Source organism: Zosterops lateralis, assembly GCF_965231275.1.
Source record: "Zosterops lateralis genome assembly, chromosome: 25".
In the NCBI taxonomy this organism is placed as follows: Eukaryota; Metazoa; Chordata; class Aves; order Passeriformes; family Zosteropidae; genus Zosterops; species Zosterops lateralis.
The window spans coordinates 1,269,946-1,289,516 of record NC_139785.1 but is presented as its reverse complement, the minus strand read 5'-3'; the positions used below and the strand labels follow the sequence as shown (position 1 = coordinate 1,289,516).

The 19,571-nt window shown below is 55.2% G+C and overlaps 2 protein-coding genes across 2 annotated transcripts; one reads left to right on the top strand and one right to left on the bottom strand.

Moving 5' to 3' along the window:
• Positions 1–956: 956 nt before the first annotated feature.
• TMPRSS5 (transmembrane serine protease 5) lies at positions 957–10,540 on the top strand (the record flags this gene model as incomplete). The annotated part of the gene is made up of 13 exons (XM_083877930.1): positions 957–1,032; positions 2,216–2,289; positions 2,818–2,892; positions 4,113–4,173; positions 6,028–6,135; positions 6,754–6,943; positions 7,195–7,261; positions 7,615–7,820; positions 8,583–8,755; positions 9,329–9,427; positions 9,614–9,756; positions 10,019–10,171; positions 10,523–10,540. The coding sequence occupies 13 exons, from the start codon at positions 957–959 to the stop codon at positions 10,538–10,540; spliced, it is 1,443 nt and encodes a 480-aa protein (XP_083734056.1).
• Positions 10,417–19,280, bottom strand: ZW10 (zw10 kinetochore protein; the record flags this gene model as incomplete). The annotated part of the gene is made up of 16 exons (XM_083878045.1): positions 10,417–11,702; positions 11,789–11,991; positions 12,192–12,323; positions 12,562–12,692; positions 13,561–13,730; positions 14,342–14,413; positions 15,132–15,370; positions 15,539–15,721; positions 15,905–16,068; positions 16,258–16,449; positions 16,864–17,013; positions 17,194–17,353; positions 17,465–17,542; positions 17,694–17,795; positions 18,268–18,402; positions 19,164–19,280. The coding sequence occupies 16 exons, from the start codon at positions 19,278–19,280 to the stop codon at positions 11,582–11,584; spliced, it is 2,349 nt and encodes a 782-aa protein (XP_083734171.1). The 3' UTR covers positions 10,417–11,581.
• Between the last annotated feature and the right edge of the window lie 291 nt (positions 19,281–19,571).

The following is a 19,571-nucleotide window of genomic DNA, read 5'->3' as shown; positions in this document are numbered from 1 at the left end:
GATGCTTCTCCAGAAACAACCAGACTGGGAAATTCCTGGCGTGGATTTCAGTGCCCCCTCCAGGAGCAGGAAGTGAAAAAAACCCAACTCAGCACCTGTTTTATGGCTGGGGTGAAATCCTGGGAGAAAGAGCCCTGGAGGAGAGCAGGGCAGGGGTTGAGAGAGACAACATGCTGGAGATACAGCCCTGGCAGCCCAGGAGCATCCCAGGACCTTTGCCTGGAGTGAAAAAACCCAACCCATCACCTGTTTTATGGCTGGGGTGAGATCCGGGGAGAAACAGCCCCGGAGAAACAGCCCCAGAGGCAGGGCAGACAGGGCAGGGGTTCAGGAAGAGCAGCTCGGGAGCATCCTAGGACCTTTGTCTGGAGTGAAAAAATCTAAACCAGCACCTGTTTTACTGCCGGGGTGAAATCCTGGGAGAAAGAGCCTCAGAGGAGAGCAGGGCAGGGGTTCAGGGAAAGCATCTCCTGCAGATACAGCCCTGGCAGCCCAGGAGCATCCCAGGACCTTTGCCTGGAGTGAGAAAACCCAATCCATCACCTGTTTTACTGCTGGGGTGAGATCCGGGGAGAAATAGCCCTGGAGGAGAGCAGGGCAGAGGTTGAGAGAGAGCATCTGCTGCAGATGCAGCTCAGGAGCATCCCCCGACCTTTGACTGCACCGGGCCCTGGGGAGAGCAGCAGTTAATGGGGTGGAAGCTCCGTGCAGCAGGCTTGGGGCTCTGCAGGGACTGCTGGATGTGCTGAGGCTGGAATGTTCCCTGTCGGGGGTGGCACCTCAGGACTGTCACACATCTGGGATCCTGCCCAGCCTCCTCGGGGAGGGTTGCTGTATTTCCCCTCCGGTGAACTCAGTGCCTGAGAAACCGCTGAGAGCTCCAGGGCTGCGGGATTTCTGTGGGGTTTTGGCTCTGGAGAGGAAGGGGTTGGGCAGAGCAGCTCCTGCACACGGTGATGCTGCAGGGACGCGCCAGCCCCGGTGACATCAGCAGTGACTTCATGCGGGCTGCCAGGGAGGGCGGGGGGCACGGTGTGTCACAGCCCGGTGTGTCACAGCCCCTGGGCCTGTCTGCGCTGGATGTGAGGCCAACAGCTCTGGTTTTCACACAGGGAGTGAGGGTATAACAAAGCAGAAATGCTACCCAGCCTCTTGAAAAACCTTCTCCTTTTCCATCTCTGGGATCCGCAGCAACTTGGAAGGGCAAAGGTTCAGCTGGCAAGTGACAAATAAACTGGAAATGGGAGGAAAAAGAGCACAAAATTAATGTCTCTTTAACAGTTATTCCTCTCTGACTCGTCTCCGAGAATAAATCCCTCGGGACATCTTTGTGCTGGAACATTGTACAGAGAATGAAAACATTTCATCCCTAAATTCTCTATTTATTGAGTGATGGATGAGGACCCAGGGCTCAGCCCTCTCCTGGCTGTCTGTGCTCTACAGAAACACCGACAGAGAGGCAGCAGGTCCTGCCCATCACCTGTGACAGGTGCAAGGTGACAATGCTCGGGGCGGGCACTGAGGTGCCCCCACCACGGTGACACCATCAGTGGGGTCAGGACATTTCTCTCAGCCCCTCTGAGGCAGGAGAGGAGCAGAGTGCCCATCCCCTGGCTCTGGGCACCAGCCCTGCAAGGAATTGCCTCCAAATTGTCTCTGCTTCACACAGTGCCAGCTGCTTTTTAAACAAATTATTGGATCAGGTTATAGCAGTGTCTACGTTCAGCTCCTTCCAGGGAGAAACCAGTTTTCCTGAGATTGCCTTCTCAGCTCCATAATCATTACCCAGCAAATTGCCTCGGGAGAGAGGCTGGAGCAGGGCAGGGGAGGGCTCTGCTCTGCCTGTGCTGCAGTGGGAGATGGAGCAGGAAAATCCAGTGGATTTTTCCACACAGGTGGTGTGCCTGGTGTAGGGACTGTCCCTGTGCTGGGACCCTACAGCCAGGGTGTTGCTCCTGACTCTGTTAAAGGGAATAAACTCCCTTCCTTCACACCAGCTCAACCCTGGGCCTGAGATGGGGAGCTTCAGAAGGCAGTTTCAGAGCTTATTATTAATTTCTCTTCATCTTCCCTTTTTGTTTTAATTCTATTTACTTTATTTTAACTGCTGGGAGAACACACTGCAGGATTAATTTTCTTCTATGAGATTTGGCAGAGTCCTGCCAGGCTCAGGCAGGGTTCAGGCTGCTGCTTTAGGCCATTTCTTCCATTGCAGGTTCCCAGCAATTCCCTTATCTCACAGAGAAGGACTTTGATGAGATAGGAGACAAAGGGGAGGAAGAAGATGAGGTGAGGAAGCAAATGGTCCAGGAGAGGGACAGAGCAGCCCTGGGGAGGGGATGAGCTGCCTATGCCTCTCGTCCCCACAGCAGCTTCCCTTCAATGCCACAATTTCTCCTGGGGTGAGCACAGAGATTTTTCAGGCTCCCGGGGCTTTGCCCCTTTAATTTCACACCTCCTGTTTAGGAACCTAAACCTCAGGTGTCCCTCAGAGCTCGGGAGTGGAGCTCACTTGTTTTCCAAAAGAAAGCCTCACCCTCAGAGTGAAGGATTTTTCCCCAAATCCCATCTAACCCTGCTGTGTCCGTTTGAAGCCATTTCCCTTTTCCTTGTGAAACATCCCCGAGGAAGGACTCGGCATTTCCATGGGAAAGGACGGAGCAATCAGCACAGGATAAACCCAAATTAAAGCCAACAAAGCTCAGAAAGTGCCTGTTAAAGCTGCTCTGAGATCTCCAAATTGGGAGCAGCACCAGGGTGAGGTGTGGAATGCAGAGTTTTATGAGCAGATTATTGACCTTTTCTTGCTGATTTCAGCAGAAGAACCGCAGAGAATTCGTGTTTGTTGCTGCACAAGCCGTGGACGTGTCCTGCCCACGCTGCTCTGACCTTGTCAGCTCCAGCAGAGCCCACATCTGGCTGGTTCCTGCACAGCTGTGCTCTGCTGCTGCTCCCGGGGGCCGGGGAAGGTTGTTCCTGTCACTCCGATCTTTTTCAGCCTTCTGATGTTTGCATTTTTGTAGTAGAGTTTCTCACAGATTTTCATGTAAACAAAGAGATTGTTTATCATTCCTCTCTTGAGGAGGGACAATTAATGGACTTATAGTTTGACCAGTGTGGTTGGAGAGGTGGCAATCTCATCCTCCAATCTGTAGTCATTGTCCAGAATCTATATAAACAACAAAATAATAATAATAATAATCTTCCCTCTTTTTACCCTGACGACCTGATGGTGCACTTATCATTCATTTTGTGTCCTATACTGACATGTTCCCATGGGAATAAGGTCGAAAAGTGACAGAGGGAATGTTTGCTGCCTCACAGCACCTGGACCAGGGGCATGGCACTGCCGGGGTCTGGAGCTGCTGCTGCTGCTGCTTCCCTTCACTTCACTGTCCCCAAGAACCACTGAAAAGTGATGAAATGGGAGGAGGAAGAGGCTTTGCTGTCTCTCCCCTTCCCCCCTTCCCCAGCTGTGTGCCTGTGTGTGTTGCAAGAGGACAGGAAAAGACCCACACTCACCTGTCAGGATGTGAGATGAGAAAGAAGGGAAGTTTATTTGGGGATCTCGACTTCAATAGTCTTTTGAATTTGGTCAAGGATTGGGGGACGAGAGGAACATGTCTCTGACCCCAGTGGTCAACTCAGAAGTTTATCAATTTGTCTTTCCTCCTGGAAAGGAATGCATGTTTACAAAATATCAGCCTTTGGTTTTGTTACAAGCGTAAAAAACTTCAGTAAAAATAAAAAAAACAATCAGAAGGCTGAAAATTCGGAGCTACACGTGTGGGATTCGAAGAGAGCTCTCCCCTCCGTCACTGCTCTCCCTGCAGGGGTGATGGAAATATCGATCTGCTGGGGATGAGTTTGGGAAGGAGAAAGGAACGTGACTCAGAGCAGTGAGGGAGCAGCAGCAGCGCAGGCCGGGGGATGTGTCCTGGTGTTTTAAGCCCTTTCTGGTGAATCCTTTTGGGATCTGCCCCGGTTCTCACTCCCCCCCGGCAAGGACCAGCCCTTGCTCTCAGTGTGTTCCTGCAAGGAAGGTGTTTGTGCTTTGCTGACTGTGCTCACACCTCTGTTTGATTATTTCATCTCCATTTAACTCTGCACAGGTTGAGTTCCTGGTGGATTCAGGGAGGGGAGATGACCTGAACCACTTCAGCAGCCCGGCGGGTCCCTCCCCTGCTCTGTGCCCACAGGAGCTGTCAAAGGATGCTCGGGCTGGATTCTGGGCTCTTCCCTCCTTTCCCACCGGTGCTCCAGCACCATCTACAGTCCTCTGCATGCTCCAGAGCCACTGGCTGCAGCACAGACCCAAGAAAGGGTCAGATGCTGAGCCAAGGTGTGATCTGGGGGATATTTGCAGCCTGTCTGGCCTAAACTCTAAATGAGACAGGGGGCCTGTCTCAAAAAAATCCAAACTGACCCAAACCCCCCCCCTGTTTTCACAGCAGCTGCCCAGCACAGGGTGGGTTTGTGCCACAACACAGCAGGTGTCACCCAGGGAGAGCACAAAGCCCCACCCCGAACCTGCAGGACATGAAACATTCATGGGAGTTTCTTCGGCTCAATAACATTAAAAATTCATTGGTGCTTGGAGCACTGAGCCACCAGCTGTGTCTGTCAGGGGTGGAGAAGTAAGGGGGAAAAAAGCCTTTATTCCATGGGACAGGGTTCCAACAGGACAGCTCTTCCAGTCTGCTCAGCTGCTCTTGGTTTTTGGGGCAGAGGAGGATGAGGGGATGCAGCAGCCTGAGGGATTTCTGTTCCACCAGAGCTCTGCACTGAAAATCATCTCCTGCCCCAACACAGCCCAGCCACAGGATGGAAACTCCTCTTTCAGCAACAAGAAATTACCTGGAGGATCAGGAGCCAGCTGGGAGCTGCTGCCTGACCTCTGCTGCTCCCCTGGTGCTCCAGGCAGGCACAATCCAGCTCCTGGGGAGGTGAGGCTGGTTCCTGGGGGAGCTCAGGGTGGGGAGGATTCAATGGGGCCCCACCAGGCCTCACCTGTTCTTCCCCTCTCCCTCACCTGGCACACCTGGCACAGCTGGCAGGCACAGCTGGCAGGCTGGAGGTTGGGGGTGCTAAAAAGCAGCTCCAGGCTCCCCTCTGGGTTTTTTTCCCCACTTTAGGAAGTTTTGGCCCCCAAAGGCCTCGCAGCCCACTGCTGTCAGGGCTGGCTGGAGCTGCAGCCCCTCAGCAGCTCCTGGGGCTCCTCCCGTGGCCGGGAAGGGGAGGGTGAAGGGGGGCAGCAGGTGGGAGATGGCTCTGGGAGCTGAGACAGCCCCACAGCTGCTGCTCGGGCTCGGTGGGGCCCCAGGGAGGGACAGGAGCGTCCCCCTGGGACACCTGGAGCAGCAGGGGATGGAAAGGGGCTGACCCCAGCCCTGCAGCAGGAGGAGGAGGGTTTGGGGACAGGGAGCACCTTCAGCGCATGCACAGGAACCTGAGATGGCTCCTGGGGACCCGAGCTCGGCTCCTCCTGCCGTGCTGAGCCAGGATCCTACAGCTCATCCCCTTCCCAAACAGCCAGACCTGTCCCTGAGCTGCCCTGGGCCCTGCTCCTGTCCCCAGAGCTGCCTGGGGCTCTGCTCCTGTCCCCAGAGCTGCCCCGGGCTCTGCTCCTGTCCCCAGAGCTGCCCTGGGCTCTGCTCCTGTCCCCAGAGCTGCCCTGGGCTCTTCTCCTGTCCCCAGAGCTGCCCTGGGCTCTGCTCCTGTCCCCAGCAGTGCCCCCAGAGCCCAGAGCACGCCGAGGATGCCGAGCACAGCCCCGGGATGGCCGAGCCCAGGAGGGGAGCAGCGGGGACACTGCCCTGCTCAGGGCACACCAGGTGAGCTGCTGATGGCCCTTGGGGACAGGGTGGGCTCTGGGTCCTGAGCTGGGACACAATCCATGGCTGAGCTGTGGGAAAAGAGCAGCTGAGCCCTGGAAATCAGTGCAGCACCTGCCAGGGCTTCCCCAGGGGCTTGGGAGGGCTGTGGGGGACAGGACAAGCATGCTGACCCTCTGTGCCTCCCTTGCAGGTCCTGCTGAGGGGTTCCCTGGGGCTCCCTGCACCTTCAGGAGGCTGCTCCTGCTGCTGGGGCTGGCCGGGCTGCTGGCAGGGACAGCGGCTGGGATGTGGCTGCTGGGTCAGTGTCCCCCCAGGACAGCCCTGCTGCCCCCCTGACAGCGGGTTTGGGGTGCCAGCAGTGGGGTGAGGGCTGGAAGCTCCCTGCTCAGCCCTGCCTGGGGATGGGGCACAGCTGTGGGCCTGGAGAGGCTCATGCACCCCAGGACCCTGCAGTCTGGGGCACCTTTGGGTGCTACCCACCCTCACCCCATCCTCTGTCTCCTGCAGTGAAGCACATGAAGGAGCCCCAGGCAGGGCAGGGCTCCCCCCAGGAGCAGGATTTGGGGGCCATCCCAGCGTGTGAGGATGGTGAGGAAGAAGAGCCCGTGGTCCGGGGGGCTCCCAGCACAGGTCTGCACCTTTGATGGATGTCACAGTGGTGGGGAGAGGGGAGAGGCAGGAAAGAGACTCTTTAGGAATCAATATCTTCTGCATTTTGCCCTTTTGCTTTTCTCTTAATTGCTCCTGAACCCCTCAGCACTGCAGCCTCATTGCACAGAGGGGTCCCACAGCAAAGGCGACTCTTCCATGACTCCTTTGCCTGTGACCCCTCTGACTGGGTTCATTTAGAGTTTCTAATTCCTCCAGTGTTTTTTCTGGGGTTTAGGGTGAGCTTTCTCCTGCTTTGGCTGTGCAGGACCCTGCACAGGGGGAGGGAGCTCACACGGTGTCTGCAATGGAATGGCTTTAGTGTCCTTCAGGATCAGCACAGCGAATTCCCTGCTGGAAGCACAGGTGGAAGCACATCCTGGCTGGCTCCTGGTGTGCCACGGGCACTGGGAGCCCTCCCTGGGCACCCAGCTCTGCCAGCAGCTCGGGTACCTCAGGTGGGCATGGCACGGGAGGCTTTTCAAGGGGGGATGGATGGTTTGGGCTAAAACAGCTCCTTAAGGGACAGGGTTTTGTCAGGCCACACCATTCCCTGGGGAAACTGGGCTTGGGACCTGTAGGAGCAGCTTCAGAAGGTCCTTCCAGCCCAAAAGTCCATTCCCAGCGGCCAGAGCTGTGGGACTGTGACCCTCCTGTGGCGGGGTGACATTCCTGAGCTCTCCCAGGACGTTTCCTGTTGCTCCTGCAGCATGACCCAGCAGAAGGGGGTGAACCTGAGGGATGTCCAGGTGAGTGCTGGGCAGCAGTTCCTGCAGGTGAGGCCCCGGCAGGAAGGCAGGCTGCAGGACAGGTGGCAGGTCAGGTAAGGGCAGCCCTGGGGCCAGCAGAGTTTGCTGGAGCCTTTTCTCAGCCTTACCCACAGAGAAGTGCAGGTGCTGTGCAGCCAACACCCTTTGGGAGCTGCTGCAGCCACCCTGCAGCTCCCCGGGGGTTTGGGCTGGAATTATTCTGACCAGAGCCCTGTTCCCACACAGGAGCAGCTGCCAGTCCGGCCGGGTTGTGGCTCTGCAGTGCTCAGGTGAGGGATCCCTCCTGTCCGTGTCCCAGGGCTCTGCCTGGGGGCAGCTGCTCCTTCCCTCCCCTTTCCCCTGCTGCCCTCACCCTGCAGCAGGGAGGGCTGGAGCTGGAGCCTCTCCCCCCGTTCCTTGCAGAGTGTGGGCTGCAGGCAGGGGCCGTCAGGGTGGTGGGGGGCACAGACGTGGCCCCGGGGCGCTGGCCCTGGCAGGTCAGTGTGTGCCAGGGCTCCCAGCACCGCTGTGGGGGCTCCGTGCTGGCCCCCGAGTGGATCCTCACGGCAGCTCACTGCGTGCACAGGTACCCTGGGCTGGGCGTGCCCATCCCCTGTTCCCTGCGCCCATCCCCTGTTCCCTGTGTCCGTCCCCTGTTCCCTGTGCCCGTCCCCTGTTCCCTGTGCCCATCCCCTGTTCCCTGTGTCCGTCCCCTGTTCCCTGTGCCCATCCCCTGTTCCCTGTGCCCGTCCCCTGTTCCCTGTGCCCGTCCCCTGTTCCCTGTGCCCGTCCCCTGTTCCCTGTGTCCATCCCCGGCTCTTTGTGTCCATCCCCGGCTCTTTGTGTCCATCCCCAGCTCCCTGTGCCCATCCCCGGCTCCCTGTGCCATTCCCCGGGCTCCATGTACCCCTTCCAGGGATCCCTCTGCCCATCCCCGGCTCCCTGTGCCCATCTCCTCTTCCCCGTGCCCATCCCCGGCTCCTGTGCCATTCCCCGGGCTCCATGTGCCCCTCCCAGGGATCCCTCTGCCCATCCCCGGCTCCTGTGCCATTCCCCGGGCTCCATATACCCCTCCCAGGGATCCCTGTGCCAATCCCCGGGCTCCCTGTGCCCATCCCTGGGGTCTCCGTGCCCCTCTCCGTGACCCCCGTGCCCCTCCCTGTTCCCATCCTCGGCTCCCTGTCCCCATCCCGGTCCCCTGTCCCACTCCGGTTCCCTGTCCCCATCCCCGGTTCCCTGTCCCCATCCCCGGCTCCCTGTCCCACCCCGGTCCCCTGTCCCCGCTGCCAGCCTGCCCTGGGTGCTCGTAGCCCGCTCTCAGGGCAGTCCCGGCCCCGCTCGGTTGCAGGCAGCTCCCGGCCCCAGCCTGGCGGGTTTTTGCGGGAATTGTCACCCACGGCTCCCTCCAGCCCCAGGCCGGGGTGCCGGTCCGGGAAATCATCCCCCACCCGCTCTACAGCCACAGCAGCCTCGACTACGACATCGCCCTGATGAGGCTCCAAGTGCCGCTTAATTTCTCAGGTGAGGAAGGGCTGGGGCTGTCCCGGTGTGTCCTAGTGTGTTCTGGTGTGTCCCGGGGCTGTCCCGGGGCTGTCCTGGGGCTGTCCTGGGGCTGTCCTGGTCCCGTCTTGGTACCGGTCCTGGTGCAGTCCTGGTGCTGTCCTGGTGCTGTCCTGGGGCTGTCCTGGGGCTGTCCTGTCCTTCTGTGGGGTTTTCTGTCCTACCCCACAGTGAAAATCTGCCCAGGCTCAGCCTCTCCTGGGCCTGCCGCTCCAGAGCAGCTCTGGCAGAACAGAATCTCAGAATGGTTTGGGTGTGAAGGGGCCTTAAAGCTCCTCCAGCTCCATCCCCACCACGGCAGGGACCCCTCCCGCTGTCCCGGGGTGCTCCAAGCCCCGTCCCCTGTCCCTGACCCTCTTACAGAACACCCAGGCTGGCCCGGGGGAGGTTCAGGGTGCCCAGGGCTGCCTGTGGGAGCCGCAGTCCCACAGCTCCTGGAGCAAGAGGAGCCTTTCCCATCACGGAGCCAGCCCGAGGGCCCTGCAGCCCGTCCCAGCCGGGGCTGTCCCCCCTGAGCTGGCCGTGTCCCCGCAGGTGCCATCCGAGCCGTGTGCCTGCCGCCCTCCCGGCGGGACCTGCTGCAGGGCACGCAGTGCTGGGTGTCGGGCTGGGGCTACACCGCCCCCGGGCAAGGTGAGCTCCCCCCCGAGCTGTCCCTCCCCCCCTTTTCCTGCCCCTTCCATCCCAAATGCCCTCCCTGCCTCCATCCCAGCCCTGCTCCTGAGGGGCCATAGGGACTGCCAGCCCTTAGGGCAGTCCCACCTGTCCCTGCTGTCCCCTGTGGTTTCCCTCCTGCCTCCCCTGTGTCCCTGTCCCCAGCACAGGTGGCCGGGACGCTGAAGGAGGCGCTGGTGCCCCTGATCGGCACCCGGAGGTGCAACAGCTCCTGTGTGTACAGGGGTGAGCTCACGGCCAGGATGATCTGTGCAGGACACCTTCAGGGACGTGTGGACGCCTGCCAGGTAGGGCTGAGAGCAGAGGGGGACACTGGGGACACCCCGGGGACACCTTGGTGAGGCACAGCCTGCCCTGATGTTTGGGTGCTCCCTGAAGAGCTCAAGGCCAGGTTGGACAGGGATTGGAGTGGTGGCAGCTGGCAGGGGGTGGCACTGGATGGCACTGGTGGTACTTGGGGACACCATGCCCTGCCCCACAGGGGGACGGTGGCACTGGATGAGCCTTGGGGACACACAGCAGGCTGTGACACCGTGCCCTGCCCCACAGGGGGACAGTGGGGGCCCTCTGGTGTGCTGGGACGGGTCCATGTGGCGCCTGGTGGGGATTGTGAGCTGGGGCCAGGGCTGTGCTGAGCCCAACCACCCCGGGGTCTACACCAACGTGGCCCAGCTGCTGCCCTGGATCCACCAGGTCACCCAGGTAAGCCCAGCTCAGTGCCCAGCCTTGTTTGTTCCTCAGACAAATCCCAGGATCCGTTTAGGACAACCTCTTTTATGGTACTGATAGCTTTTTCTGTTCCCTTTTTTACTGATTTCATTAGATGCATTAGAAATCAGGCAAGGACAGACTCCACACAGCAACACTCTGCTCTGCCCACAAGTGAAGAACAGCCCAGGACTGGCTCCTCCTGTCTCACTGCAACCCAAACAGACTCCCAAATGTGCTCAGTATAAATAGTTTATTAAAGAAAATAGCAAATTACAGTTCTGTGAACAATCAACAGAGGAAAAGTGTATTTCAAAATAGACGTTTTTGGTTTACTGTTTGAAGGTGGAGGGGGTCCCATGAGATGTCAGTGTACTGGGAACATTTGGAGGGGCAAAAAATAAAAACAAAATAAAAGCAAGGACTGGGGTGGCATGAAAGCCTCAGCCCCTGCACAAATGCCTGGAAATGGGAACAGGAGTGGGACAAAAGTGCCAATGACAAGGAGACAACAGGAGACAACATTAAAACATTGAACTCTGTGACTGGAACTCTTCTGAGCACTACAGGGGAAGGGAGGACTTTGCTCCATCTGGGCTCTGGGCTAAATTCAGTGAATGCTCTCAGGGAGGTTTTCAGTTAAAAGCAATGTACAATAATCCAAGTGTCAAACATAGCATTCTGTGACTCAATGCTGTGAGTGCAGCTTTCATTCCCTTTTGATATTGGTTTACATTTCTCTCATCATTCTTAAAGGACAGAAAATATAACACCAGAAAGACACCAGAGTTATGCAGCTCATACCCAACAGAAACATAAAGGAAGGAGTTGAACTGGCTTCTACACTTGAGAAAATGACATTGAAAAGTTCTGAATCAGTTTGAAGACATTTTCCATGAGAAATAAGAGAATTTTCATACTTGTGAGAAATGCTGTGACCTGACCAAAGGTTCATTCAGCACAGGATCTCCCTTCCCCACATCCCTCTCTGGAGTGTCTCTCCCTTGAGGTCTGCTCCTCAGGGGCAGCTGAGGTGGGAAAGTTTGGCACTCCCTGGAGGGATATCAAAAGCTCTCCAAGTCTGTGGGTTGCACATGAGTTTGAGGGACAGGGGAGGTAACAGAGGGGCTGCAGGTCCCCTGATGTGGAACTGCACAGCAGAGTCCCAGCTGAGCACTGGAAATGCCCCTGCAGGGCCCTGAGCCCAGCCTGAGGTGAGGTTACACCAACACCCAGCCAGGAAATGCTCCTTCCCCCCAGCCAAGCTCCACAAAGCACTTACCCCATCCCAAAGTTTTTTCAGACCAGTACAAATAAAAAAGGTGAAATTTAAAAAACCAAAAATATTTGGAAGTTTAGTCAGTTTGCTCTTGCTGTGTCACAAGATGCAGGTGTAAACTGGAGTCACTTGATCTTGGCCAGTGCTGCTGCTCTCCTCTCTGTGTTCTGGAACAAGGCTCTGATCAGACTCTTCACTTCAGCTGCCGAAAATTCCTCTGCCAGAGGCCCCTTCCCATCTGCCCACCTGCAATGGGAGACAGGAGAGCTTCATGTCACCAACCTGCCCAGAAACAGCATCTCAAACAAGGACCTGGAAAGGAAAACACCTACTGATCCACAATTTCCTGGAGGTTGGCCTGCAGGATGATCATCAGCTCCTTGAATGTCATCCACTTGTGCACATAGACTGGAACTTCCTCTTGGTACTTCTTATTTTTGTCTTCTTCGAGCAGAGGGGTGAAAACTTGGGGTCCCTCCTCCACCATGATCCTGCAGAGTGAGTACAGCCTGTCTGCATCCTCTGCAGAGATATCCTGGAGTGGGGAAAACACCAACAGAGCAAAGTGAGGTTTATTTTTGGAGTGCCAAGTGAAATGAAAAACTGGGATTGTGAATGTTTTCCATGGACACATGATTATAATTTCTGTGTGAATTAACTGCTCCCTGAAAGGTGATTTTGAGGAGAGTTTTTGTAGGTGACAAAAGCTGTCCCCAGCACCCCCCATGTTGTTACCTCCAGGGCAGCAATCCTGGTGACAATCTCTGCCAGGGCTGTGTTCAGAAGGGCCCCCATGGCCTTGCAGTACACGTTCACAGGGAGCACATCCTGCCACACCATGCCCAGCCTCCTCAGCTGGTGCAGCACCTGCAAGGCAACAGATGAGTGTGACACCAGGCAGAGCCTGGAAAGGCACCAGGGGATCAGGTGAGTACAAATGGGGAGAAGCAGTGGAGCAATCCTGCTAAAGACACAGCCCAGGACAAAAAACCCAAACCATCCTGTCAGAAAAGTTTTTTTTAGCAGTTCCACAGTGGAGCTGTCACACTGCACCCTCCCCAGGATACCTGCAGGCACTGGGATGTTCCTCCACTGCCTCCCTTACCTGCTTTATGGCTTTATTTGCTGCACAGTAATTCTCCTCGTCATCCATGTTGGAAAAATTCCTGGCACTCGAGAGCCTCTCCAGGATTTCTCCCTTCTGCACTCGCATCTGGGCCAGAAAACACTCCATCCCTTTAGGAGCAAAACAAGCAGAGAAAAGCAATTAAGCAATTACTAAATTTGCTCTGCCTATTTATGACTCTAAGTGCTGAATAATGAACTTGCTGTAACATTTTATTTTTAATCAAATTTCCAGTCTCCAAACAGTCTCCCAGAGCCAGTTTAACCAGTGAGCTCTTGTGCAGGTCACGTTGCTACAACACTGCTGGCAAAAACAGCAGAGTAGCACCATGAACTGTGGATGACTCCTGTTAGCTCACACAGACTTATGTCTGGATTTATTTCTGTAGAATAACTAATGAAAATATCAAAGGACCAGGCAGCAGATCCCAAAACACAGTGCTACATCTTGCTGGATACTGTTCTTGGGGCTAAGAAGATATGGGTTTCAAAGAGGCAAAAATTCCTCAGAAGTTCAGAAAATGTTTTTGCTACTTGTCCAAAAAATACCAATGCACTGTTGCAAGAGGACATGAAAGAACCACATTTATTAGTTAGGTTGTGAGATGAAAAGGGAAAAGGGCTTTATTTTGGGAATCTTAATTTATATAGTTTTTGGGATTTGGTCAAGGATTGAGGGACGACAGGAATATCCTTTTGACCTCAGTGGTCAAACTAGCAGTCTATTAATTTGTTTTTCCTCTTGGAAAGGAATGTATTTACTAAACATCAGTCCTTGTTTTTGTTAAAATGCCTAAGAACTTTTTAATCCAAGAATGAAAACAATCAGAAAGCTGAAAAATCAAAGCAACAACGCACTGCTCGCACTGAGTGAGCAGCCACACCTCCACAAAAACACCCAGCAGCTGCTGCCAGGGTGAATTCTCACATGATCCACAGGCACATTTTTATTTTAGAGGGGAAAGGAGGGAGGTTTTACCCAGCCTCCTGAAGCCAGGCACCAGGTCCACGAAGGTGGCAGCCCCGTTGCTCAGCACTCCAGTGCTGCGGTAGCGGAACTGGTGGCCCAGGGTGAGCAGGTGGTGGGCGATGTACATGCAGTTGTTGTGGTGGATGGCAGCCAGCTGGGGCAGCTTCTGCAGGTTCTCCCTGGCCCAGGAAGAAGGGAAAAGGAAAGAAATGGGTTTATTTAGAGCTGTTTCTGTTAAAAAACCAGTCGTGTCTATCCTAGAGAAAAGCACGCAGATGGTGCTGGCAGAGCCTGACTGACATCAGAGTAAAAACATGTAACCTCCCACATCCCTACAGGAACTGGCAGGAGAAGAGGCTGAAATGGTACTGAGGCATCTGAACCCTGTGTTACCCCACACTGTTTCCAACCATGAGCTTTCAAACAGAAATACATTCTGTTAGGGCAAAGTCACAGTGAGGAAAGGGAGAGAAGTTCTCTGACAGGATTGTGAACTTTGCATCTTCACTGCTGCTCTTGTTTTCACAGGAAAAACATAATGAAAAATCTGTTCATCAGATTTGAGGTCAAAGTTACATGGCTGTTACAAATACAGCTGTGTGAGAACTTCACCCACACCCTTCATCATAAGATTGACAACACAGAAACTCTCAAGCACCTGCTCTGCACAGGTATGGTTTAATAAGAGATTGAATAGTTGATTTTTGATGATGGAGCAAGTAGTAGTGGACAAGTGGGACTGTTCCAACAGCAGGATTCCCCTCAGAACAGGAAATATGGACACACTCACCTGTGGTATGTGGGCACCACCTCATAGAAGAGCTGGAAGATGTTCCTGACACAGTCGAAGAGCTGCACACAGCTATAAAGGAAAGAGGACTCATGTCAGCCTGGCATTAATGTCCTGCTCATAGCTGACCCTCAGCCTGCCCCACAACAAGGTTTTGTGAGCAGTGAAGCACTGGCACAAAGAGGGGATTGTCAGGATCAATGACAGCACTGTCAACACTCTGGAAAGCTCCCAAAGGCTGTGGTGACCTTGAGGTTCAGTGTGGAGGGAGATCTGTGAAAGCCCAGAACAAAGGGGACACTGTGCTTGCCCCTCCAGGTGTGCAGGAACACTCAGCCCTCTCTCTGCCCCTTGAGAGCACCTGTTACCTGGGCAACTCTCCTGCTTCAGGGCTGTGCTCTCTACTTGTTGAAGTGAAGTTGATGTGGATCCTGTTTGTTTTTCCCCAAGAGCGCTGCCAGCTGGAGCTCTTTGCTTTACAACTCTGCTCACAGTGAGGCCAGCACTTGGTTTTGGGAAAAAGAGATGGGTTTGATTTTTCTAAAAACTTGAACTCCAAGGGCTGCTGAACCTGCAGCAGTGTCAGTCTCCTGCCCAAACCCAGGGATACATCCTCTAGCCAAAACAAGAGTAACGACTGAATCTAATTTTCAGTATTTTCTACTCTTTAAAGTTCTTCAAACCTATCACCAGATGCTTGGTGTTGCTAGAGGCCAACACACAAGTTACTAAATAAATCAATATTGATTCGATACACAACCATAATTGAAAAATGCCCAATAATTCCTACCAGAGATCCGTGCTGGCTGTGGCCTCCAGCAGGGTGTGATAAGCCAGCTCCACCAGCTGCTGCACGGAGGAGCTGATGCGGCAGGTGGGCAGGCTCAGGGTGAAGGGGCTCAGCCTGCTCTCACTCCCCAAATTCACTGTCCCATTGTGCAGGAGGCTGGAGGGGCTGTGCATTTTTAGGTGGTCTCCTGACCCAGGGTCAGGGAGCTCTGGGAGGGATATGCTGGAATCAGGTGTGATCTAAAGGAAAACAAGAGAGTAACAGAATTTAGAGCTCAGAAAGGAGAATCTGCAAGATTAAAAAGCACTGAATGACAGAGATTTAAGGCTCAAGATAAACACAGCACTGTAGCACTGTTAAAAAATATTTAGAGATTGTTTTCCAGGTGGAAAAGCTGTGCGAGGCACCTTCACAGTGTTGTGTATTTCGGAGGTCATCAGGTTCCTGGCTGCCATGATCACATCCTGGCACTTCTTGTTGGCAAAGTGGGAATCCACATTGCAGGCGTATTTCAGCAAGGCAGTTGTGTCTTCCTTCAAAAACTGCATCTTCTTCAGGGCCTTCTCAAATTCCTCTGTGGATTCAATCACCTGAGGAGAGCAGATGTGTTCTATGTTAGCACAGTCTCCTAAAATCAGGAAACAAAGTAAAATTTGGTATAAAAGCCAAAAGCAAAGAATGAACAAGGTTTTAGAGGGCATTAACCACTAGAATGCCATCACACTGGAGTGCTGGGCTCTGTGTTCAGACCTGAGGGGGTTTTTGGGACCCACCTCTTTGTACTGCTCCAGTTTGCTGCTGTTGGTTGGGATGGAGTTCACCAGGCAGTTGTGGATGAGGCAGTCTGAGAGCTCCTCCCAGATGAGCTCCCCCAGCAGCTCTGCCAGGGTGACTCTGCCTTCCTTTCTGCCCTCCCCAGGCTGCTCCAGAGGCACATCTACATCCCAGAGAAGAGAAATGGATTTTAGTGCAGCTGCTTCCTGAGCCAGACCCTCCACCAGTTCAAAAGCCCTTCCTCCACTTTCCTTGCACGCAATGCTAATTAACAATCAGATATTCCAGGAAACTCTCATTAAATGAACAAGGTACTGATCATAACTAATCCCAAAAGAAAGGAACTACCTACTTAGCAGGTGTTTGTGCAGAACTTCAAAAACCAGCTTGATCTTGTCAAAAACTTCCATAGGAGAGGACTCATCCAAGGCAAACTCCTGGGACCTGAACCTCAGGATGAACACATCTGGCTGCTCCTCTGGGACTGGCTGCAGAGATGGGTGTGAGATCAGTGGCTTCAGGATGTACTGCAGCAACAACTGGCCTGAGCAGAGGGAAAAACAGACTTTTCCAACAGCAGACTGCTCCAGTGAGGTCCAGCCCTGACTATTCTGGATTTAGAGACTGGGAGAAGTGGAAGGAATAATCCCTCAATCAGCTCTATCAGGGAATTACTAATGAGGTAAAACTCTTCAAGCATCAGGCTAGGAAACCACATAGTCATGGATCAAAAGGACACTGAATTGTCAGGACAGGAGAAATAAATCCAGATAGATATCAGGATAAATATTTTCCTATTAGTAAGAGCTACAGCATTCACCTCAGTGGGAAACACAAGCCAGGAGAGGAAGACGTTTCCCAGTGTCCTGCTGGAGTGAAGTGGATCTCACTATCTGTGTTTAAACAAGCCTGAACTATCCCCCTGAGCTACTGGGGCTGTTTCTGGGGTCTGTCTTACCAAAATCTTTGAGCTTGGAGTGCAGCTCTCCCAGGACAGCCAAGGCCTGCAGCACAGCAGCCACGGGGGGGACAGCAGTGTCCTCGTCCTGGGGCGGCACCATGTGCAAATGCAGCTCCGACAGCACCACGGCCTCCAGGCTGCTGCTGCCTGCCACAAACCACACCAGGGGTGTCACAGTGTCACAGCAGAGGAAAAGAGCCACCCTTCCCCAGAGAACAGCTCGTTCAACCCCCTCAGCCCAACAGTTTCACTGCATGTCCCACCTTGCAGGTGAAAACAGGCACTTCAGTGGGACAGAAAGAATGAAAAAAAACACCCTGTGAGCACCTTTGGAAGGAGGCAGCTTCCACACAATGAGCTTCTGCCACTCCTCCCCGAGATGGTAGATGATGTTCTGTGTCTGCACGGTGAGCTCTGTGCCCAGGGCCTTCAGGATCTTCAGCTCAAAGCCCCTGCGCGACTCCAGGCTCCTGAGGCTGCTCCGTGCCTGGTGGGGGACAGCAAACACAGCTGGGGTAAGGGCTGCCCTTGCCAGTGAAAAACACCCTCTAGAATTCACCAGTGCATCAATCAGCACTGCCAAGGGCTCAACAGGTACCTTCTCCAGCTGCTGAGCTGCTGTCACATACTGCTTTTCCAGCAGAGCAGAGTTGCACTCTTTGATGGCTGTGTCAAACTGCAAAGGCCAAACACACACAGTGTCACTGCAGCTCTGCCCTCACTCTGCACACACTCACCCAAATCTGTAATGTACAGACACATCCAAAACACAGCCCAAGATAATGTCTCACGCCGAGGAGCAGGATTGTTTTGCTCCCCCTCCTCACCTCCTGCAGCTTTTTCAGGACACTCAGGACCAGTGTGTCCCTCTCCAGCTGCTGCTTCAGCTCTGTGAACTCAGCAACAGCAACATTCAGATCTCGCTGCACCTAAAACAACAACAGCTTTCGGTTCACTGACAGCGTTTGTTAGCACACACATTTTCCTCCTTAATTTTGTTTATCATTTATTTCAGAGAATAATTTGGTGAGAAGAAAAAAAACTTCACCCTTTTCATTCCTGTGTCACACCCCCTGCCACAGGCAAGGCTGAAGGACACTGTGACACACTTCTGCACCCACACAAGAGTGACAAACCCTTAATGACAGCTGTTAATGTACACCCTGGTGTCACCTCAAGGCATTCTTTAGGGCTGATATCACCCAGGGATCTTAGTCACAGAACTTCCTGAGCTGGAAGTGATCCCCAGGACCTCCTACAAACCACAAAACTCCACCATGAAAGTGCTGTCCAGACACTCCCTGAGCTCTGGCAGGTTTGGGGCTGTGACCAAGCACCCCATGACAGGGTGGGGGCTCCAGATTTGGGGTGAAATGGAGCAGAATATCCCCCCGGAGTCACCTCGTTCTCGATGCCCGCCTTGAGCAGGTCGATGTTGTTGGCCAGCCCCTCCACCTGTGCCACCAGGTCCTCTGCGCTCTGCATGCTGGGCAGGAACTCGCTGTACTTCTTGTTAATCATGGTGCACACCTCCCCCTGAGGGCAGAGAGCAGCGGGGACGGCGTCACCTCGGGGCAGAGGGACAGGACTGCCAGGATGGGTAAGAGAGACCTTGGGACATGCCGGGATGAGCAGGGCTGGACATCTCAGAGCAGAGCAGGGCACCCCTGATCCGGGCTGGGCACTCCAGGACAGAACAAGACTGCACAACTGGGGCTGAAAGAGGGCTGGGCACCCTGAGCCAGCTGACCCAGGGCTGGACACCCGGGCTAACCCAGGGCTGGACACCCGGGCTGACCCAGGGCTGAACACCCCCTCCAAACCAGGGCTGGACACCCGAGCTAACCCAGGGCTGGACACCCGAGATGACCCAGGGCTGGACACCCCCTCCAAACCAGGGCTGGACACCCCCTCCAAACCAGGACTGGACATCTGGGGCTGAACGAGGACTGGGCACCCTGAGCCAGCTGACTCAGGGCTGGACACCCGCTCCAAACCAGGGCTGGACACCCCCTCCAAACCAGGGCTGGACACCCCCTCCAAACCAGGGCTGGACATTTGGGGCTGAACCAAGGCTGGCACCCTGATCCAGCTGACCCAGGGCTGGACACCGGCTCCAAATCAGGGCTGAACACCCGAGATGACCCAGGGCTGGACGCTGGGCTAACCCAGGGCTGGACACCCGAGATGACCCCGGGCTGGACACCCGGTCCTGACCGGCTACGCCTCAGCGCCGGCCCCGCGTCTCTCCCCGCGTCCCTCCCGTTCCCCGTCCCTCCGCCACTCCCGTGCCTTGCCTTGAGCTCCTCGACGCGGCGGGACAGGCGCCCGACACGGGCTCCCAGGTGCTCCTTGTCGAGCCGGCCCGAGTGCGCCAGCACGGCCGCCACCAGCGAGCCCGCCCGCGCCGCCATGGCTGCGCGCCCTACGGCGGCCGCGAGGGACACGGGACCGCGGCGCGGAGCTCGATCGCGGGACCGCGGGTTCGAGACCACGCGGGGACATCGGAGACGGGAGGGGACCGGGGACCGCGGTTATGGGGACACGGAGATGCCAGCGGGGACCAGGGAACGCAGTTATGGGGACACGGGGAGTTCTGCGGCTGCTGCAGGGTTCTGTGGGCGCTGGAGGGCTCTGCGGATGATGGGAAACCTGTGGAGACCCCTCTGTCTTCTGGGGGGACACATCAGTGGATACTGGGCTTC